This window comes from Rhopilema esculentum, chromosome 10, assembly GCF_057945365.1.
Source record: "Rhopilema esculentum isolate cy_ngs chromosome 10, ASM5794536v1, whole genome shotgun sequence".
In the NCBI taxonomy this organism is placed as follows: Eukaryota; Metazoa; Cnidaria; class Scyphozoa; order Rhizostomeae; family Rhizostomatidae; genus Rhopilema; species Rhopilema esculentum.
In genome coordinates this window covers 13,168,888-13,183,486 of record NC_142824.1, presented here as the reverse complement: position 1 = coordinate 13,183,486, position 14,599 = coordinate 13,168,888, and the positions used below count along the sequence as shown (strand labels likewise).

General features: G+C 39.3%; 6 protein-coding genes and 2 pseudogenes across 6 annotated transcripts; 3 read left to right on the top strand and 5 right to left on the bottom strand.

Moving 5' to 3' along the window:
• Positions 1-2,461: 2,461 nt before the first annotated feature.
• LOC135686830 (histone H2B pseudogene) lies at positions 2,462-3,021 on the bottom strand (annotated as a pseudogene).
• A 204-nt stretch (positions 3,022-3,225) lies between these two features.
• Positions 3,226-4,141, top strand: LOC135685188 (histone H2A). The gene has a single exon (XM_065201032.2). The coding sequence runs from the start codon at positions 3,289-3,291 to the stop codon at positions 3,670-3,672; it is 384 nt and encodes a 127-aa protein (XP_065057104.1). The 5' UTR covers positions 3,226-3,288; the 3' UTR covers positions 3,673-4,141.
• Positions 4,142-5,052: 911 nt separating this feature from the next.
• On the bottom strand, positions 5,053-5,514 carry LOC148959349 (histone H4). The gene has a single exon (XM_089110519.1). It carries the CDS (start codon positions 5,446-5,448, stop codon positions 5,137-5,139), a length of 312 nt encoding a protein of 103 aa, XP_088966645.1. The 5' UTR covers positions 5,449-5,514; the 3' UTR covers positions 5,053-5,136.
• Positions 5,515-6,026: 512 nt separating this feature from the next.
• Positions 6,027-6,990, top strand: LOC135685868 (histone H3). Its single transcript, XM_089110739.1, has one exon. It carries the CDS (start codon positions 6,129-6,131, stop codon positions 6,537-6,539), a length of 411 nt encoding a protein of 136 aa, XP_088966865.1. The 5' UTR covers positions 6,027-6,128; the 3' UTR covers positions 6,540-6,990.
• A 1,165-nt stretch (positions 6,991-8,155) lies between these two features.
• Positions 8,156-8,964, bottom strand: LOC148959348 (uncharacterized). Its single transcript, XM_089110522.1, has one exon. It carries the CDS (start codon positions 8,927-8,929, stop codon positions 8,306-8,308), a length of 624 nt encoding a protein of 207 aa, XP_088966648.1. The 5' UTR covers positions 8,930-8,964; the 3' UTR covers positions 8,156-8,305.
• Positions 8,965-11,684: 2,720 nt separating this feature from the next.
• On the bottom strand, positions 11,685-12,244 carry LOC148959347 (histone H2B pseudogene; annotated as a pseudogene).
• A 204-nt stretch (positions 12,245-12,448) lies between these two features.
• LOC148959346 (histone H2A) lies at positions 12,449-13,467 on the top strand. The gene has a single exon (XM_089110703.1). The coding sequence runs from the start codon at positions 12,512-12,514 to the stop codon at positions 12,893-12,895; it is 384 nt and encodes a 127-aa protein (XP_088966829.1). The 5' UTR covers positions 12,449-12,511; the 3' UTR covers positions 12,896-13,467.
• Positions 13,468-14,093: 626 nt separating this feature from the next.
• Positions 14,094-14,559, bottom strand: LOC148959345 (histone H4). Its single transcript, XM_089110510.1, has one exon. It carries the CDS (start codon positions 14,488-14,490, stop codon positions 14,179-14,181), a length of 312 nt encoding a protein of 103 aa, XP_088966636.1. The 5' UTR covers positions 14,491-14,559; the 3' UTR covers positions 14,094-14,178.
• Between the last annotated feature and the right edge of the window lie 40 nt (positions 14,560-14,599).

Here is a 14,599-nt window from a genome sequence, read left to right as displayed (position 1 = left end):
ATTGCAGCAAAATATTCGATATAAACTTGTATAGCTCAACATGCCATCAAACATTGTTTGATTATTTTATTTTCCAGTCGTCATAAAACCTCCCAGTAAACATGCAAGGGCAGGTTCAAAAGGTCCATTAATTGATCGAACCAGCAAATCGCCGTTACCTTTTGTGATGACTATAAAAACGCTTAAATTGGGCCGAATTTGACTGCAAGAAGCACAGCCACAATTTTCCCTCAACAAGTTAAGTATTAATTTTTTAACCTTATGTTTGAAACATTGGGTAACGATGGAGGAAAAATTCCTATTCAAAAAGCTCCTTTAGAAAAGGAAGACGATTTATTTAAAGATTTAGTTTTCCGGCAACTTTTGTGTCAGTAATAAACTGTGAAAGCTCATGATGAACGGCAGAGCGGGGGTGGGGGTAGGTAGAAAAACTGAAGAAAGAAGGCTGAGAAAATATGCAAAGAAAACCAGACATCTTTTGAAATTTAGGACGAACAGACTCTACAATTAGCAAGAAGCAGCCTATTTATTACATTTTCTCTGGCTATACCAACTCTCACCGAGGTGATCAGCGTACACGTCAATATATGAGGGCTGCATGTAGCATGTTTTCAGAACGACCAGATTTGAAAGTGGCCAAAAGTACTTTGATTGAAGTAAGCTCGTAAAGAAAGATACATAATAGAAGAGAATTTTTTGAAAAGAAAGAGAATTTTTAGCATAATAGAAGCATTAATTGACATAGTAAAGGTACTTAGTGATGTGCCACAAGCAAGAGTATACTGTACTGACTTCCAGTCAAGTTAATACCCTGGAGAGGCAGGAGGGACAGAGGGGGCCGTTGTAGCGCCGTTGAATATTTACTCCTAAGAAAATGAAATAAAGTTTTGTAGATAAATGATGACCAGCTTTGCCATTCTCATTATGTTGATTTCCATTAGAAATACAAAATATGGAAAAATCTCCTTTTTGCTGTCGGTCATCGATTACGGCAAATTTTTTTTCAGAAGAGGATAATAAACTTCAACAGATAATCGAAGTCTTGCAGCCAGCCCCTTCTATTTATAACTGCCATGATATATATAAAACCAAAAATTTCGAATAATGACAAGGCGATTTAATATCAACTTGCATGGACCATTTTGTCAACAGTATGCCTATGTTTGGAAGAGCTTTTGATTGCAAAAAACCCCAGCTGTATGGGTCGATGCAATGTTTGTACAGATCCCCCCCCCTGTCACCCCCTCAGCCCTAACAATTATTCGATTATGGTAGTGGAAAAAAATTTTGCAGGCGCCTCTGGCCAAGGGTGTAAGTCGTATTTGAGAGTACTGGTCTAGGGAACTGCCTTTGAAAGTAGGAATTCCATCCTGACAACAACCCATTTTTGTTGAAAATAAACTAGTAAATGAAACTAACCGACCTTTCACATTCCTGAGTTCAAACCAACAATACTGAGATATCTGCTAAATCGAACATTCATTGGTTTGGTATAAGCTTATGGCCGGACAAATTGAAACTTGAATAATTAGAATGAAAACTTCAAAACTTTATATTATATATAAACTTTATATATCTAATAGATCTGACAAAAGATACATAGCTTTTTGAGAAAATAGCTCTGTCTTTATTATTTTTACTTATAATATTTTCCATTTTTCATGCAAAATTTCTGAGGTAAAATTTAATAAACACCACATTAAAAAAGGACTAAATCAGAGATAACTATTGAAAGTCCACAATTGTAAAAAAACAAAGGAGAAAATTCATAATACATATTCAAAATAGAATGCATATTGAAAAGAAAACTTTCATAAACGCTCACCAGGAGTAATAAGCATTCACTGGCAGTGATTTTAATATGGCCCTACTCGTTGGTGTAAGCCCGGGACAGGGGACTTGTGGGGGTATTCTAAATGTTATCGAAAAATGAGATATTTGGCAGATCGGATGGTGAAAAAAAAATTGCGAAAGGGATGTTTGGTTTATCTGAGTTTCGAATTTCCAATGAACAAATAGCATTTGCCATTGATTGGAATCATGCATTGAAAAATATTGCAGCATGTTAGGCTGGGGGTTCATTCTATTTGGCGGGGCTTTCACCATATTGGAATCCAATGTGGGGGGTTTATTCGTGACTTTACTGTTCATGAAAAACCAAGAGCCAATGTTAACAAATGACTGTTGAATGTAGAATATTTTAAGAAAATGTTTCATATTTGATATTTTCAGGAAATATTTCATATTTTGAAGGATGTCTTCAAAGAGATGTATTTTTTGAATGTTTACCTACAGAGTTGTTAACTTTTTAAATGTGATACTGGTTGAGGGGATGCTGATGAAAATAGGACTCCAACATGCATTAGCCTAAATGTTTTTAAAACTGGATAACTCGGTTGAATAAATAAGCACAATGCTTATCGTGTGTGTCAAAGGTTTGGGCAACGAGATTGGTAAATTTGGTAGCTTTTAAAAAAGCTGTTTGTTTTCTGGTTGTAGACGACGAGCGAAGATTGTCGTGTTCGTGCGTCCAGCAGTTTACTTGCTGCTTGTGTACTTGGTGACGGCTTTGGTGCCCTCGCTGACAGCATGCTTGGCAAGTTCACCGGGGAGGAGAAGCCTGACGGCAGTCTGGATTTCCCTCGAAGTGATCGTTGCCTTCTTGTTGTAGTGGGCGAGACGCGAGGCTTCTTGAGCAATCCTTTCGAAGATGTCGTTGACAAACGAGTTCATGATGCTCATGGCCTTGCTTGAAACGCCGGTATCGGGATGGACTTGCTTAAGTACTTTGTAGATGTAAATCGAGTAGCTCTCCTTGCGCTTTTTCGACCTCTTCTTATCTCCAGAGGCAGCCTTGCCCCCTTTCTTGCCAACTCCTGCTTTCTTCTCCCCCTTCTTGGCAACCTTTGGGGCCTGTTTTCCTCCTTTTGCTGGGGCGTCAGACATCTTGAAGAATGATTTTAAATTTGACTTTTCGAATTTCGAAAGGACCTTCGCTAGATAGAGCAGCAACACTGACTGATCTAGTCTGTTGTTGGTTGGCGCCAATGCAAGTTTTTACTATATTTGTGGGCAACTGGGTCGATTAGCTCGAAGGCCATGTGACACACGTCGATTCGCTGTCTCGTGTTCGCTTATTGTTCGCGGTCGATAGCGGGGGTGTTGATTGGTAGATCTCGAGTAAATGCCCTTTACAAATCGACCACTTTGGCGGGCAATCAGGCAGTTGCGAACAAAGTTGTTCATTCTACGGCAAGGCTTCATTTCGTTATTCAATTTGAGTTAAACATGTCTGGACGCGGAAAAGGTGGAAAAGCTAAGGCCAAGGCAAGGTCGAGGACATCCAGAGCTGGTCTTCAGTTCCCAGTTGGACGTATCCATAGATTGTTGAGAAAGGGAAACTACGCTGAACGAGTTGGATCGGGGGCTCCCGTCTATCTTGCAGCCGTACTCGAGTATCTCTCGGCAGAAATCTTGGAGTTGGCTGGCAATGCCGCCAGGGACAACAAGAAGTCAAGAATCATCCCTCGACACTTGCAGCTTGCAATCAGAAACGACGAGGAGCTGAACAAATTGCTGAGTGGAGTGACCATTGCTCAAGGTGGTGTCCTGCCCAACATTCAGGCAGTACTCTTACCAAAGAAGACCGAGCAGAAGGCTCCAAAATCATAAAGCCTGGCTGGCTAGTGTTGTTGGCTGGCTTTACCAGTTCGTCGAACGAAAAACGGTTTTTTTAAAAACCACCACGAAAACTAACTTGGTGTACCTGCTTGTGACACACACGATACCTACCCACACCACACACTCTATATTGTTTATAGTATAGGCCCACTGCATTATGATGCTTTGAATTCATTCAAAGCTACTCACTGTTTAAGCAAGTAGTTTTAATCATTTTATCAATTAGTTTATGTTTCTTTTCCAGTGGTGGTAGGGGTACACTAGCATCTCAATTAATCATGCTCAACAGATGAGCACAAAGAAACCATACCAAACATTCAATAACAATAATCAAGCAGTCAATCAATTGAACCAGCAGCAAGTAATCAATCTAGGGTTGATTGGTCCTAAGAAGCTATCCTTAAACAGGCTATCCTTACACAGTTGAACCAAGATGCAAGCAACAATTGATCAAGGTGAAACAACTTTTATTTAAGGGCAAATAATTATGGTTGAATATGAAAAAAGAATAGACAGAAAAGGAATTATTTTCTTCAATTGATCAAGGTGAAACAACTTTTATTTAAGGGCAAATAATTATAGTTGAAAATAAAAAAAGTATAGACAGAAAAGGAATTAATTTCTTCAATTGATCATGGTGGAACAACTTTTATTTAGGGGCAAATAATTATGGTTGAAAATGAAAAAGAATAGACAGAAAAGGAATTATTTTCTTCAATTGATCAAGGTGAAACAACTTTTATTTAAGGGCAAATAATTAAAGTTGAAAATAAAAAAAGAATAGACAGAATTGGATCTCTTTTCGTGGCCTGTTGGTAATCTTCCTGGTTATATTTCTTGCTGATGGTCATTAAAACTGAATTGACAAAGGGCTGGGTTGATGGTAGTAAGGTAAAGATGTATGAATCTTTCGCTTGGTTTTATAATGATGATAATGTATATGTCAACATTTGTCAATGATCCACAAACACAACAATTATGAGAGAGGGATATGCACATTACTACTGTATGTCAAGTCAACGAGGGGTTCATCATCTATTTGTGTTCATGAAATGGAGATGTTTGGAACCTACCTTTCTGGTGAGGACATCTTGTAGACTTATTATTATTAATTTGGAGATGAGTTTGTTGGCATGCTCTTTCAAAAATCAACTTGATTGAGCTAGCTGCATCAATAGCATTTTACAAAGTCCTATTATTATTTAGTAAACATATTCCTGTTGGACTTCAGTGCATTTTTGTGCGACTTGACATTATACCGGTCGATTTATTTAGTGGGATATTAATTTATTGATTCAGTACATTCAATTATGACTCGCTGTTAATCGTGTGCTGTCACAAGGCTTAAAACAATGGGCAACTTTGGCATTTTTGGTAGCTTTTAAAAAAGCTGTTTGTGTTGTTGGTGAGGACGAGTCACTCCAGTTGTCTATCCTGTAAACAGGACGACGCAACTTAACCGCCAAATCCGTACAGTGTTCGACCCTGTCTCTTCAAAGCGTAGACGACATCCATGGCAGTGACAGTCTTTCGCTTGGCATGTTCTGTGTATGTGACTGCATCGCGAATGACGTTCTCGAGGAAAACCTTGAGAACACCTCGTGTCTCTTCGTAAATGAGGCCAGAGATTCTCTTTACTCCTCCACGACGAGCCAATCGGCGAATGGCTGGCTTGGTGATGCCTTGAATGTTGTCACGAAGAATCTTTCGATGACGTTTAGCACCTCCTTTGCCAAGACCCTTTCCTCCTTTTCCTCTTCCAGACATGATTGTTGAAAGTTGTGTTGTACGACAGCGAGCGACAATGCACGAGGCGACTGATTTCAATCTGACTCAACCGGCAAATACATACAGGAGCAACTGCGGACCTATTAGGAGCACGCTCTTTATACTGCCATCTTTCTTGATGGCGCCTTTACTGCATAAGCAAACTATGTCCTAGCAGAAAAGGCGAGGGCAGGTACACTTACAAGACAATTTGCCTCTTGAAATATGTCAATTCAGTGTTTTATTTGACTGACTGCCAAAGAGAACTGGAAAACAGCCACTAAAAACAAACATTATTTACGTAAACTCTTGCTATTGTTGCCATCAACCAGGATAACAAACCTCCCCAAGTCAAAGAGATAGGAATTTGCAATTGCTTGAATCCCTTTGAATTTGCTTTTTCTGCTTCCCTTTAGTTTTAAGAAATGGTATGAATCTTGTTCAGAAGATGCAATTGCAGCTCGCTCGAAACTTGGGATAATAAAGCAGCCAATGGGCGATGCATTCTTTGTCATTTCGCTTCTCCCGGCATGTCACGTGGCTTGCTCAAACATTTCAAATTGACCTCAAATGGCGCCGATTCGCAGATTGATTCGTTGTTCCTAGCTGGAAGGTAGTACCGTCATCGCTCAGTCACCTTATTTCGTTCGCCCTTATTGAAATTTCTTCGTAGTGTCAAAATGGCTCGTACAAAGCAAACTGCAAGGAAATCAACTGGAGGAAAAGCTCCTCGCAAACAACTGGCCACCAAGGCTGCACGAAAGAGTGCCCCAGCAACTGGAGGTGTAAAAAAGCCACACAGATACAGGCCCGGAACAGTTGCTCTGAGAGAAATTCGTAGATACCAGAAGTCGACCGAGTTGTTGATCAGGAAACTGCCCTTCCAAAGACTCGTCCGAGAAATTGCCCAAGACTTCAAGACAGATCTGCGCTTTCAGAGCTCGGCGGTGATGGCCCTCCAAGAGGCATCTGAAGCTTACCTAGTTGGACTGTTTGAAGACACCAACTTGTGCGCCATTCATGCCAAACGTGTTACCATTATGCCAAAGGACATACAACTGGCCAGAAGGATTCGTGGAGAGAGAGCTTAATTCAACAAGCAAATTTCATCTTTGTCGATGAATTCTTTGAAAAAACGGTTTTTTTAAAAACCACCATAGACACCAGAGATTATATTTCCCCAACCATAATACACACGACATGGTCGACTCAGATCAGTTCAGTTCATATCTACATGTACTTTTAAAACTAACATGTAATATTAAGTTACATTGGTACATGCAAATAAATTACATTAGTAGTTTACTTACAAATAATTTACATTTACAAATAATTTAATCTACTGGTAGTTACGTTGTCACAAACTACCAGTAGTTAGTTGGTCATGTACTCTGTAGAATGGGAAAAATGAATCACTTTTTCATAGTGCTAGACTGAATTCAAGAGCATACAATTTATATCATGTGCACAATATTTTCAATTTGTGCTAAGCCCACAATGTAATACATATGTATGTATTTAAAATGTTGAGGTCACAATAAATATGACATATCATTTACTCTATCTTATTCTGAATTTAAAAACCATTAGGAATTATTATACAACTGCTGGCAAATTTATTTCATGACAATCTTTTTAGTCACCAAATATATGGTTTTTTCAGTCTTACCAAAATACCCCAATATATTGTGGGTTTGCCCCAAATGTTCAGCCACTGCAAGTGTCAGTATTGGATTTCAACATGTGTAAGGGAAAAACATTAGTTATAAAGTATCATTTGCTCATTTCCAGGCAATTTTTATTACAGTGTGCCAATCATAGAAATCTTAGCTACATCAACCATTAAATGTTTACATTGTATGACACACTCCTATACTCTCTACTTGATTCATATCACAATCAACCTCAAAATTTCAGCAATTTAGGGCACTGAACATATTGCTTGCATTCAAAAAATAAACTCTGATTGTAAAAGTAAGCTTTAAAATTTTCTTCAAAAGCAACCCAACAGGTAACCACAAGCTGGCTTCACAAGAATAGACTAAATCTTCAATCAACATGCTTATGATTAAGGTCATTACCCATCAAGAACCCCTTCTGTCTAACAATTCTTGATATAAGTTTGGCTGCAAAGAGGGCAATTGTTATTTCAGTTTTAATTTCTCTAGACAGTGTAAGATAAGATGATAAATTCGATTTCTGCTAACCTACATGATACTGTGTACTTGCAATTTTGTTCTCAATATAATTTACTAATAATGAGATGATGAATCCTTAGATCTACTTTGTAAATATTGAAGCTTGCATACTTCATCACCAAAAATATTTGATATATTCATGTGTTGTCTTTATTCTTTTTTATGCTGATCATAGTCACATAGCACATCAAGGACCTATACTGTCAAACTAGTCTTGAAATTACTTTGGATGTAAACTGGCAATTGTTATTACAAATGGCATTCTTAAAAGCTACTAATAATACTGTAAAAATATGAGTTGCTCCAGACTTTGCAGAAAAAATGTGTATCTTCTGCTAATTTTATGATAGTGTACAGTGGCAATTGTGCTTTCAAAATAGTTTACTATGCACATAACTTTAGGTGAAATGATAAATCCTGTCACCTATTTTGTAAATCATTTTGATGAAGGTACATCATAAAGAAAAAAGTGACAAATGCAGGTGACTGTGGGCCCACCAGCCTTGAAAACTCTACATTTAATTTCATGATATCAATGCAGCCGTCAAGGCTAATCAAGAACCGATGACCGACTTTTTGGTAGCTTTTAAAAAAGCTGTTTGTTTATATGGTAAACCAGGTGGTAAGTGGGAATCATGGCCCTCCTCCACTGATGCCATCTACTTCTTTGACTTTGCAGCCTTTACTTTCTTCCCAGCCGGTGACTTTGCTGTCTTTTTGCTGGCAGCCTTTTTGGGTTTGCTCTTACCAGCAGCTGATGCCTTCTTACCAGCAGCTACTTTAGGCTTCTTTGCCACTTTGGCCTTGGGCTTCTTTGGTGACTTATTGGCTCCGCTGGCTTTCTTTGGTGTCGAGGCCTTCTTTTTTGCAGGGCTTTTCTTGACTGAAGTTGCAGCCTTCTTAGCAGTAGCCTTTTTCGCCGCTGCTGGCTTTTTCGCAACCTTCTTTGCTGCTGCTGGCTTTTTCACTGCTGCAGGCTTCTTGGCAGCGGCAGGCAGCTTGAACGAACCTGAAGCCCCTACCCCTTTCGTTTGGATGAGAGAGCCAGAAGCGACCAGTTTTTTCAAGGAGGCTTTCAGGTTTCTCTTCAGAGCGCTCTCATCACCGAGACCTTTGTAATTAGATTGTAAATACTTGGCAATTTTCTGTCGCGATGACCCATTTCGCTCCTTCAGAATTCTGATTGCTTCCGCGATCATGTCCTTATACGCAGGATGTGCGGCAGGCTTCTTGGGCGCTGCTGTCTTCTTCGCCTTCTTTGGTGATGTAGCAGACGAATCCATATTACTTTCGAACTAGTGCTCCAACAATAAAATGGTGTGCGACCTTCACAAAGATTCAAATTCAAAACAGCCTACCTTCCGTACGAACCTTTAAAGCACTTGCAGTTAGGCGCCAAAACACACGTGACCTTCAAAATATTAGGCCAACATGGCTGTCAATTTTGTGCTTCTTGTCAAAACCTATTTGCCCGTCTACACCTAGCAGTGGCAAATACGATCTTGGCCGCATTCAAATCAGCAATATTATGGTATTTAGTTTCATTATTATTCTTTGCCAAGGAGACTTTGGTGCCTATTGCAGCAAAATATTCGATATAAACTTGTATAGCTCAACATGCCATCAAACATTGTTTGATTATTTTATTTTCCAGTCGTCATAAAACCTCCCAGTACACATGCAAGGGCAGGTTCAAAAGGTCCATTAATTGATCGAACCAGCAAATCGCCGTTACCTTTTGTGATGACTATAAAAACGCTTAAATTGGGCCGAATTTGACTGCAAGAAGCACAGCCACAATTTTCCCTCAACAAGTTAAGTATTAATTTTTTAACCTTATGTTTGAAACATTGGGTAACGATGGAGGAAAAATTCCTATTCAAAAAGCTCCTTTAGAAAAGGAAGACGATTTATTTAAAGATTTAGTTTTCCGGCAACTTTTGTGTCAGTAATAAACTGTGAAAGCTCATGATGAACGGCAGAGCGGGGGTGGGGGTAGGTAGAAAAACTGAAGAAAGAAGGCTGAGAAAATATGCAAAGAAAACCAGACATCTTTTGAAATTTAGGACGAACAGACTCTACAATTAGCAAGAAGCAGCCTATTTATTACATTTTCTCTGGCTATACCAACTCTCACCGAGGTGATCAGCGTACACGTCAATATATGAGGGCTGCATGTAGCATGTTTTCAGAACGACCAGATTTGAAAGTGGCCAAAAGTACTTTGATTGAAGTAAGCTCGTAAAGAAAGATACATAATAGAAGAGAATTTTTTGAAAAGAAAGAGAATTTTTAGCATAATAGAAGCATTAATTGACATAGTAAAGGTACTTAGTGATGTGCCACAAGCAAGAGTATACTGTACTGACTTCCAGTCAAGTTAATACCCTGGAGAGGCAGGAGGGACAGAGGGGGCCGTTGTAGCGCCGTTGAATATTTACTCCTAAGAAAATGAAATAAAGTTTTGTAGATAAATGATGACCAGCTTTGCCATTCTCATTATGTTGATTTCCATTAGAAATACAAAATATGGAAAAATCTCCTTTTTGCTGTCGGTCATCGATTACGGCAAATTTTTTTTCAGAAGAGGATAATAAACTTCAACAGATAATCGAAGTCTTGCAGCCAGCCCCTTCTATTTATAACTGCCATGATATATATAAAACCAAAAATTTCGAATAATGACAAGGCGATTTAATATCAACTTGCATGGACCATTTTGTCAACAGTATGCCTATGTTTGGAAGAGCTTTTGATTGCAAAAAACCCCAGCTGTATGGGTCGATGCAATGTTTGTACAGATCCCCCCCCCTGTCACCCCCTCAGCCCTAACAATTATTCGATTATGGTAGTGGAAAAAAATTTTGCAGGCGCCTCTGGCCAAGGGTGTAAGTCGTATTTGAGAGTACTGGTCTAGGGAACTGCCTTTGAAAGTAGGAATTCCATCCTGACAACAACCCATTTTTGTTGAAAATAAACTAGTAAATGAAACTAACCGACCTTTCACATTCCTGAGTTCAAACCAACAATACTGAGATATCTGCTAAATCGAACATTCATTGGTTTGGTATAAGCTTATGGCCGGACAAATTGAAACTTGAATAATTAGAATGAAAACTTCAAAACTTTATATTATATATAAACTTTATATATCTAATAGATCTGACAAAAGATACATAGCTTTTTGAGAAAATAGCTCTGTCTTTATTATTTTTACTTATAATATTTTCCATTTTTCATGCAAAATTTCTGAGGTAAAATTTAATAAACACCACATTAAAAAAGGACTAAATCAGAGATAACTATTGAAAGTCCACAATTGTAAAAAAACAAAGGAGAAAATTCATAATACATATTCAAAATAGAATGCATATTGAAAAGAAAACTTTCATAAACGCTCACCAGGAGTAATAAGCATTCACTGGCAGTGATTTTAATATGGCCCTACTCGTTGGTGTAAGCCCGGGACAGGGGACTTGTGGGGGTATTCTAAATGTTATCGAAAAATGAGATATTTGGCAGATCGGATGGTGAAAAAAAAATTGCGAAAGGGATGTTTGGTTTATCTGAGTTTCGAATTTCCAATGAACAAATAGCATTTGCCATTGATTGGAATCATGCATTGAAAAATATTGCAGCATGTTAGGCTGGGGGTTCATTCTATTTGGCGGGGCTTTCACCATATTGGAATCCAATGTGGGGGGTTTATTCGTGACTTTACTGTTCATGAAAAACCAAGAGCCAATGTTAACAAATGACTGTTGAATGTAGAATATTTTAAGAAAATGTTTCATATTTGATATTTTCAGGAAATATTTCATATTTTGAAGGATGTCTTCAAAGAGATGTATTTTTTGAATGTTTACCTACAGAGTTGTTAACTTTTTAAATGTGATACTGGTTGAGGGGATGCTGATGAAAATAGGACTCCAACATGCATTAGCCTAAATGTTTTTAAAACTGGATAACTCGGTTGAATAAATAAGCACAATGCTTATCGTGTGTGTCAAAGGTTTGGGCAACGAGATTGGTAAATTTGGTAGCTTTTAAAAAAGCTGTTTGTTTTCTGGTTGTAGACGACGAGCGAAGATTGTCGTGTTCGTGCGTCCAGCAGTTTACTTGCTGCTTGTGTACTTGGTGACGGCTTTGGTGCCCTCGCTGACAGCATGCTTGGCAAGTTCACCGGGGAGGAGAAGCCTGACGGCAGTCTGGATTTCCCTCGAAGTGATCGTTGCCTTCTTGTTGTAGTGGGCGAGACGCGAGGCTTCTTGAGCAATCCTTTCGAAGATGTCGTTGACAAACGAGTTCATGATGCTCATGGCCTTGCTTGAAACGCCGGTATCGGGATGGACTTGCTTAAGTACTTTGTAGATGTAAATCGAGTAGCTCTCCTTGCGCTTTTTCGACCTCTTCTTATCTCCAGAGGCAGCCTTGCCCCCTTTCTTGCCAACTCCTGCTTTCTTCTCCCCCTTCTTGGCAACCTTTGGGGCCTGTTTTCCTCCTTTTGCTGGGGCGTCAGACATCTTGAAGAATGATTTTAAATTTGACTTTTCGAATTTCGAAAGGACCTTCGCTAGATAGAGCAGCAACACTGACTGATCTAGTCTGTTGTTGGTTGGCGCCAATGCAAGTTTTTACTATATTTGTGGGCAACTGGGTCGATTAGCTCGAAGGCCATGTGACACACGTCGATTCGCTGTCTCGTGTTCGCTTATTGTTCGCGGTCGATAGCGGGGGTGTTGATTGGTAGATCTCGAGTAAATGCCCTTTACAAATCGACCACTTTGGCGGGCAATCAGGCAGTTGCGAACAAAGTTGTTCATTCTACGGCAAGGCTTCATTTCGTTATTCAATTTGAGTTAAACATGTCTGGACGCGGAAAAGGTGGAAAAGCTAAGGCCAAGGCAAGGTCGAGGACATCCAGAGCTGGTCTTCAGTTCCCAGTTGGACGTATCCATAGATTGTTGAGAAAGGGAAACTACGCTGAACGAGTTGGATCGGGGGCTCCCGTCTATCTTGCAGCCGTACTCGAGTATCTCTCGGCAGAAATCTTGGAGTTGGCTGGCAATGCCGCCAGGGACAACAAGAAGTCAAGAATCATCCCTCGACACTTGCAGCTTGCAATCAGAAACGACGAGGAGCTGAACAAATTGCTGAGTGGAGTGACCATTGCTCAAGGTGGTGTCCTGCCCAACATTCAGGCAGTACTCTTACCAAAGAAGACCGAGCAGAAGGCTCCAAAATCATAAAGCCTGGCTGGCTAGTGTTGTTGGCTGGCTTTACCAGTTCGTCGAACGAAAAACGGTTTTTTTAAAAACCACCACGAAAACTAACTTGGTGTACCTGCTTGTGACACACACGATACCTACCCACACCACACACTCTATATTGTTTATAGTATAGGCCCACTGCATTATGATGCTTTGAATTCATTCAAAGCTACTCACTGTTTAAGCAAGTAGTTTTAATCATTTTATCAATTAGTTTATGTTTCTTTTCCAGTGGTGGTAGGGGTACACTAGCATCTCAATTAATCATGCTCAACAGATGAGCACAAAGAAACCATACCAAACATTCAATAACAATAATCAAGCAGTCAATCAATTGAACCAGCAGCAAGTAATCAATCTAGGGTTGATTGGTCCTAAGAAGCTATCCTTAAACAGGCTATCCTTACACAGTTGAACCAAGATGCAAGCAACAATTGATCAAGGTGAAACAACTTTTATTTAAGGGCAAATAATTATGGTTGAATATGAAAAAAGAATAGACAGAAAAGGAATTCTTTTCTTCAATTGATCAAGGTGGAACAACTGTTATTTAAGGGCAAATAATTAAAGTTGAAAATAAAAAAAGAATAGACAGAATTGGATCTCTTTTCGTGGCCTGTTGGTAATCTTCCTGGTTATATTTCTTGCTGATGGTCATTAAAACTGAATTGACAAAGGGCTGGGTTGATGGTAGTAAGGTAAAGATGTATGAATCTTTCGCTTGGTTTTATAATGATGATAATGTATATGTCAACATTTGTCAATGATCCACAAACACAACAATTATGAGAGAGGGATATGCACATTACTACTGTATGTCAAGTCAACGAGGGGTTCATCATCTATTTGTGTTCATGAAATGGAGATGTTTGGAACCTACCTTTCTGGTGAGGACATCTTGTAGACTTATTATTATTAATTTGGAGATGAGTTTGTTGGCATGCTCTTTCAAAAATCAACTTGATTGAGCTAGCTGCATCAATAGCATTTTACAAAGTCCTATTATTATTTAGTAAACATATTCCTGTTGGACTTCAGTGCATTTTTGTGCGACTTGACATTATACCGGTCGATTTATTTAGTGGGATATTAATTTATTGATTCAGTACATTCAATTATGACTCGCTGTTAATCGTGTGCTGTCACAAGGCTTAAAACATTGGGCAACTTTGGCATTTTTGGTAGCTTTTAAAAAAGCTGTTTGTGTTGTTGGTGAGGACGAGTCACTCCAGTTGTCTATCCTGTAAACAGGACGACGCAACTTAACCGCCAAATCCGTACAGTGTTCGACCCTGTCTCTTCAAAGCGTAGACGACATCCATGGCAGTGACAGTCTTTCGCTTGGCATGTTCTGTGTATGTGACTGCATCGCGAATGACGTTCTCGAGGAAAACCTTGAGAACACCTCGTGTCTCTTCGTAAATGAGGCCAGAGATTCTCTTTACTCCTCCACGACGAGCCAATCGGCGAATGGCTGGCTTGGTGATGCCTTGAATGTTGTCACGAAGAATCTTTCGATGACGTTTAGCACCTCCTTTGCCAAGACCCTTTCCTCCTTTTCCTCTTCCAGACATGATTGTTGAAAGTTGTGTTGTACGACAGCGAGCGACAATGCACGAGGCGACTGATTTCAATCTGACTCAACCGGCAAATACATACAGGAGCAACTGCGGACCTATTAGG